Raw genomic sequence first — 7,244 nt, forward strand, 5'->3', positions numbered from 1 at the left:
TCTGGACCTTTCCACACATCATTTGTTCGATTACTTTCTTGTTGTTGACCCAACTAAGCTTTTTAAGTTTTTTTTTTTTTAAATACTTTACAGAAAAAAGAAAAATCTTACGAGTACTGATGAACTTTGTTTACAGAATCACATTCCGACTCCTTTCCCTGAATGGCTAGTGGCTCCAGAGCTTTGAAAGCCCTGCTTTTCTCTAGGTTCAGAAACCAAAGTTATTTACGCTCACTTCTCAAACCCATTACATACGTTCTCCTTCTCTCGCTGGAAAAATTGATAAGTAACAATGTGTGTGTGCTAGAGCGCTTAAATGGCGTTTAGATTTCAGATACATCAGAAGAGCTAAGGTCTTTGCTCGACATGACTTGCTGACGGCTCTTTCTCCCTTAAATTGGGGACTCCTGTCCCTCCCTTGCATTGGATTCAGAGGAGACAAGCGAGCAGCGGCTCAGGAAGGAGTTTTTCCCGCTGCGTGCTCACGCGCGCTGCATATCTCCTCATGTCCACTAGAGGTCACTGGCCCCTCGCGGCTCGCGGCGCTACCGGCCGCCTCCCGCTCCTGAAGCTCAAATTAGCCGCGCGTTAATTAACACCCGAGTCCATCAAGGCGCGTTCCTCAGTACAGTACTCCAGCAGGGCTTATATAGACAACCCAAACCCAGCCAAAGCAAACCTCCCCAAATCCAACATTTCCAGCATGTCCAAAATGGGAGACAGGCGCCTGAGTAACCCGGGGCAAGGTATAGTGCCATCACGCTTTAACTTTTGTTCTGTGGGGCTTGCTAAGTTGCTGTGAAGATAATATTCTCTACGAGCGCAGGTTCGGCGGGACCCCGCTCCGTTCTCCAGCTCTCCAAGGCTGGGCAGCGTGAGTTTTGGCCCCCGCAGCACACTGGTCCTCCGAGCGAGTTTCTCCAACACGGTCGCTACGGGGAAGAGGGGAGCAGGTCCACACCTTCCTAGGCGCACACGAATCTAAAAGGAGGATATTTGTTTAGGGTATGATGCACAAGAAAATGCCCAGATGTAGAGAAAAGAAATATAAAATATGACGTTTCTGCTGCCTTTTGATGAGAAATGGGGAAGGGGCTGGGGTTGATGGTGGAGACGGACGCCCGGAATTGGATCTGGTGATTTTAACGCGGGAGCGAGGGGGTGCCTGCGATGTCCAGAGAAGGTCACTGCCTCTTGCTTATTGTGCGTGTGTGTGCGTGTGTGTGTGTGTATGTGTGTGTGTTTAAGATCCACACGAAGCTTTGGGTCTAGCTTTTATTTTATTTTATTTTATTTTATTTTATTTTATTTTATCTCAACCAAAGCCCAATAAGTATTTCCCACTATGGACTGGGAAGAACTAGTCACGTCTCCAGGGCCTCAACGAAATCCTTAAAAGACTGCATCCCGAGTTACATTCCAACAGCGCTGTCCACGTTCATGATACTTGTAAATCGCCATGACGAGTCCCTTTGACATGGTGCCCTAGTGAGTGGAAGGGTCGCCTCTAGAGCTCTTAATTCTTTTGAGAAAAAATCTTGGAAACATTAATTCGCGTTCTGACAAGAGGGTTTACACGGCTCGGGGTCTTTTGCCTTAGCGGGGGAGCAGGAAGTTTGAGGCGGAAGAGTGTGGATTCCTAGGAGTTTGGGCGCTGACCTTTTTTTTTTTTTTTTTTTTTTTTTTTTTTTTTTTCATGGAATCATTGATGAGGACCCCAAAGATCTGGACAGTCGGGCCTTTACCAGAGAGGGATCCAGCGTGTTAACCAAGTTTGCCCCAACTGTTCAGCCGTAGGCAAAATTAGCCTGCCGCGCCCTCATTGCGGGATGGGGCTTCTCCTGGGTTGGTTTAATGATGGCCGATTAATGAAGCCATTGTCCGCCTTCAGGGGAAAGAAACAGCCGGGGCGGGTTATGGGCCGCGTCCACGTGTTAGGCCACGCCGCAGGCATCTCCAAGGTCCACATCAACAGCACCCGGGGGCGGGCGGGAGAGGGAGCGAGAGCTTCAGGCAGCCCCGCGGTAGGTGAGTCCTCCGCTCTTGAAGGCGCTGGAGGGGGCACCCCTGGGAGCCCGCCCCAGTCTGGAGTAGCAAGGGGCGTCCAATGCTTCCTGAGAAAGCTCTGGAACTTCGAAACTGCGGCTGTTTTTTTTTTGTTTGTTTATATATAAATCACGGTCCCAAATTATTAGGGAGACACCCTTGGGGAATTCCCTGTAGAATCCAATCCCTACCTGAACCCCCAACGAGGGGCCGCCCCCCATCCCACACTTCGTTCCTCTTCCCCTTCGCCTTCGGCTTGGGCGCTACTGAGCCAGCGTTCCAGGTTGGAGCAGTTGCCAGAACCTGATCTAGCTCCAGGGCGGGCACAGGTGTCAGCTTGAACTGGCATTATGTAATGGATTTGGCAGCCCTGGCTCTTACCAAACGGAATTAAGAAAGGTGGGGCTTTCCTTTTCTTTTCTTGACCTTTTCTTTTGACTACATCTAGTCAGGTGTACTCGATCCGTGGCAGCAGGTGTTACTGCAAGAAAAGACGAAGCGGAATGGCGGCGGAGGTCAAAGCACTCCCAGGCAGCGGCCCAAGACAGGCCCGGGGGGCCTGGGAAGAGCCTCAGCGACCCTTCCCTGAGCCACTCACCTGAGGCCGTAGCCGCAGGCGACCTGAATTTCAGGCTCAGGGGACAAGGAGGGAGCAGCCCCTGCTCCCTTTGTTTTCTGGCCAAAACCCCTCTGGTAGAAACTGTGGGGTTCCCTTCTGATTACTATTTGCCTTTTGTTAGCCTACCTATCACCCCACCGGTGTGGGAGAGTGTGAGTTTGGACCCCAAATCAGGACATTCTAGGTAAAATGCCGTTGCAGGCGACAGGGAGCCCCGCCTTCATCTCGGAAGCGTTACCTGCGAGCAGCCTCCGCCAAGGCAGGTCTCTAAAAATTAGCCAAACGGAGCCCCCTGGAACCCCTTCTAAGATGCAAGACCACGGGGCTCTCGTCCAGGATAATTAAAAAAAAAACAATTTTGGTAACTCTAGAAGGGTATTTCATACAGTCAGTCTCCATTTTATTAGATACAAAAGAAAACTGAGGAATGATAACATCTCCCTCTCCAAGCCCTCAGTTTACTTGAGGGTACCAAATTACTGCCATGATGGAATTTGATGCTGGGGGCTGGTTTTAAGAGTCCTAAGAGACCTTCCTTAGAGACCTAAGGAAGTGTTTGAGCCTTAAAAGTGAAACGCTCAATTTTAGGAGTGGGCTTACTTTTAAATGATAAAAAAAGAATAGTTTTTAAAGTACCAATTCAAAGGCTAAATTTGAGTCTCTGAGTTGAGCACTCATTAAGGGTGATAAGAAGATTTAAAACAAACATTTGGAGAGTTGTGGCAAAACTGTGACGACAGTGGCCAGAGGCTGGTGTCTAAGTGTTTATTTACAGGTGATGTGTCATGTATCCAGACTCCTTAATTTGGACTGGTGAATTCAGTCCCAAACTCATACCTATAAAGACTTGAATAACAACTACAGAAATAAAAATGTCTCTTTCTGGAGTAGCTTCCATTTGCAGAGGCTGCTGCCGGGAAAGCTGGTGAATCCTTTACACTGGATATTTACATGGGCCTGAAGTGTCCCAGAACCTGTGTGTTAATTGTAGCACAACTCCATGCAATGGCTACCTATAAATGACATTTTCAAAAAAATCTTGTAAGAGATAAGCAGGGAGAAGACTAACATCTGCCAGGAAATTGTTTAAAACAAAATTCAAACTAGCCCCATTAAATATGTCACGGTCAAGACTGTTTGGTGGTGAATTATTTTTGCCTTGCCTGCTGTTGCCAAAGCCATTGATGATCACAGGAGACCTCAGCGAAAGGAATCAGGAAGCAGCACTCACCCCCACCTTTTTTTCCAAACGCACATGAGTTTCTTCGTTAATTCCATTTGCTGGATCTAGTGTGCCAGCTGAAGATCCTGTACTGATCTGGGTAGGGACCAGCCCCCACACGCAGCCGTCTGTTTCTGAGCAGAAGTTGGAGGTGTAACTACATTTTCATGCCAACAGGACAAAATGATTTCGCTCAGAATCAGGTTGTGTTTTCAAGTTACCGTTCCTGTCTAATCACGTGATGCTTAAAAGACTGATAACCTTAAAGCACACTCGTCAGTGCCGGCACCATAGAATTTAGTTGAGCTTTGGGTGCTCTTCTTGAGTACTTATAAAAGATTCCACACCGTCCAGAGGGGCAGGTTGTACGTTGTTGGGATATCAGTGGCTACTTGGTGTCTAATTCAAGCCTTGAGGTGTTTTACTAGTTAACGAGAGTAAATTTCCCAGGTTGTAAACGGTTTAAGAGGGGAAAAAAGAAATGTGAATTATCAAGTTGTCTGTTTAAAACATAGTTTTGCAACTGCTAAGTTCTACTTTAACATAACCCCAAATTTCTTTTGTCCTCAATAATAAATTACTTTCTTTTATATAATTGTTCTGTACATCAAAGCTGTACCTTATTGAACCCCTCACTTTCCTCCGTGTAACCCAATCCCGAGGCCTCATTAAAACACTGGTTAATAATTTTTTTTTAAAAAAGGCAAATTCTCAAAATGATATTCAATATGCAGGGCAGTTTAATTATTTAGTAACTCTTAAACAATGAAAAGTGTTTTCCCTCCACCGTGCCATTGTACTATAGCCTGAATGTTGACCTTCCTCAAATACCCATTTTTCAACGTGTGGCGATCCACCGAGAACGAACTCTTGTCCTCAGAAACTGAGTCCCAAACAGGGCGAATTCGTGGGGGTGGGGGTCCCGATGTGTTCAGAGTGTGTGCTCCAGACACTGCGAACACGGGTGCGGGCTGGGCAGGGGTCTGCGTGCTCTTTACTGCCTCTCTTACCACTGTTGTCTGAAAGAATTTTTAAAACACCACCTGGGTTGGTAAAATATGATGCTCATTTAATGTAATGCGAAACCGGCTCGTTCCGCTGAGGGGAATTTTTTTTTCCCCTACAACTAACGTAATTTTCAAAGAGCAACTTCTTTTTGTTCCATTTTCCTTCAAAACTATGCTGGGCACAAACTAACACCATTTTATCATTCTTATTCTGAAATAAGATTTGGCAGGTAAATGAGTCCTAAAACATGCCAAATGTCCAGCAATCTACCATTCAGAGATTCCTTATGCCACCTTTGTAACTGTGTAGCAACGGTAATCCCTTAATTAAGTATACAAATGAACAGTTCACCAACCCATCTAGTGGTTTCACTGGAGTGGGAGAAGGAAGATGGTTACCGTGACATCATTGTTATTATTTAAACTGCTAGGGGAGAATATAATTGTTAATAAAAGCCTTCTTCTCCACGCCCCTCAAGGTTCCCTCCCCCCTGGCATTTTATGACGTGCCATCCACGATGAATGTAAGTAGAATTATGTCGATCCTGGGAGCCTACTCTATAACTATAATGTCGCACAGGTCAGCAAGGAAATGCAGAAAAAAATTACTCTATTTAGGGGAAGTTGTTTGAGAAAATATGTATTTACGAGTTTGGAGTATCGGTGTTAAAACTTTGTCTCTTTATGAATGTGTGTGTGTTGTGTATGTGTGTGTACAGAGGGAGTTCTATAAACGGGTTGTGTGCATCCGTTTTAGAATCCTCGTGTTTGTACATTAAAAAGCTGCCATGTAATCATTCCATGGGGCTGGTTTAATGCATTTAACAGAGAACTAATGGGTAGTCTATGTTGAAAAGCATGGTCCTATTTTTTAATCCCATCACGTATTGAAGCGGTTTTGTGAGAGTCTGTGCCTTTCACCTTTATCCATCGTGGATGCTCTTGTTCGAGAAATCCATTCCAACCACTTTTGGTTCTTGATCATTGCTAAAACGCTTCCACTTCTTTCTCTGCAACTATTCTTTATTTTTGACCTATTTTCGTCAGTCTTAGCAATAATGATAAACAATCCTTGCTGCATTGAAACTCAGTTGAAATGATCCGGGGAACCCCTGCCTTGGTCCTTGCTACAAACTGTAATCTCAAATACTGAATATGGTCGGACTTGGACGTGGGATCCAAGCTGCAGGAGACCGAAGCTACTTTTTCGTTACCTTCTTTCTAGCCTGGAGCGCGCGCGCTATGTACACACACACACACACGCACACACACACGCACACACACACCCTCTTCGGTAAAACAAGATGAGGTGAGGTGGGGGGGTGTTCCAATGTGAACAGAGACGCAGGGCTCGGGCGGAGGGAGCCTGGGCAGTGGGGAAACTGGCGGTGTGAGCAGCGCAGGGACCATGGGCTATGACTAAGGTGGGCGCCCCGCGGCCGGGACTAGGACGCGCGGAAGCTGCAAGAGCCTCCGGCGCTTGTCTGAGATGCAGAAGTGGATGACCGGGCTCCCGGGAATAAAATCAAAGTTCCGTGGAGCTTGGAGCTCTTAGACAGCCACGCTTGTCCGAGCTGAGAGCGCTCCGTGGCTCGAGCTCGCTCGTGGAGCGGCCTCCAGAGCTCGATCTGCTCGGGTAGAAGCCCATGAAGGGGGTCCCGCGGCGCTAGCTTTTGTACGGCCCCGCCTTGGCCAGCCGCTAGCTGACGCACAGGCTCCCCCGGGACGCTGGGGGCGTCGCACCGCAGCTGGGTGGGGAGCAATTTATTCCTCGCCGTCCCATCCCAGCCCATCTTTGGTTACTCCACCCTACCCCTCCCATCCCTCCTCCTCCTCCTTCTCCTCCTCCTCCTCCTCCTCTTCCTCCTCCTTCTCTACCAACGCCCGCTCTACCTTCTGATTCTCCACCTCTTCTTCATCCTCCATCCCCCTTTTACTTCTCTCTTCCCCTCTCTCCTCCCTCCCGCCTCCTTTCTCCCTCTCCCCCTCCCTCTCTCCTCTGAATAAGCAAGCTTTTGCCTCTAAAAGTCACAAGTAATCCTCGTGTGTGACAGAAAGAGAGAGAGAGAGAGAGAGAGAGAGAGAGAGAGAGAGAGAGAAACGAGCTGGCCGAGAGGAGCAGAAGGCAGGAGGGGAAATCTGGCACAACGGCTGGGAGAGGAAACTTGATGCTTCTGGGCCACCATTTGCCAGGGCCTCGCTCAAGGTAAGTACACTGGGGGCCCGCGGAGTCTGTACCTGTCAGGGTCCAGCCCCCGCCCATAGCCGAGAGATGGGCACCTTTACCTGGGCTATTCAAATAATGATCAAAATGGTACGGGGATGGGGTGCGGGTTGAGGTAGTGCTCCA

The 7,244-nt window shown here is 47.9% G+C and overlaps 1 protein-coding gene across 1 annotated transcript; it reads right to left on the reverse strand.

The window, feature by feature from the left end:
• Window positions 1-4,609: 4,609 nt before the first annotated feature.
• LOC126957494 (uncharacterized) lies at window positions 4,610-6,698 on the reverse strand. The gene has a single exon (XM_050795508.1). It carries the CDS (start codon window positions 6,685-6,687, stop codon window positions 6,340-6,342), a length of 348 nt encoding a protein of 115 aa, XP_050651465.1. The 5' UTR covers window positions 6,688-6,698; the 3' UTR covers window positions 4,610-6,339.
• Window positions 6,699-7,244: the final 546 nt, after the last annotated feature.

The sequence above is a fragment of the Macaca thibetana genome, chromosome 6 (genome assembly GCF_024542745.1).
Source record: "Macaca thibetana thibetana isolate TM-01 chromosome 6, ASM2454274v1, whole genome shotgun sequence".
In the NCBI taxonomy this organism is placed as follows: Eukaryota; Metazoa; Chordata; class Mammalia; order Primates; family Cercopithecidae; genus Macaca; species Macaca thibetana.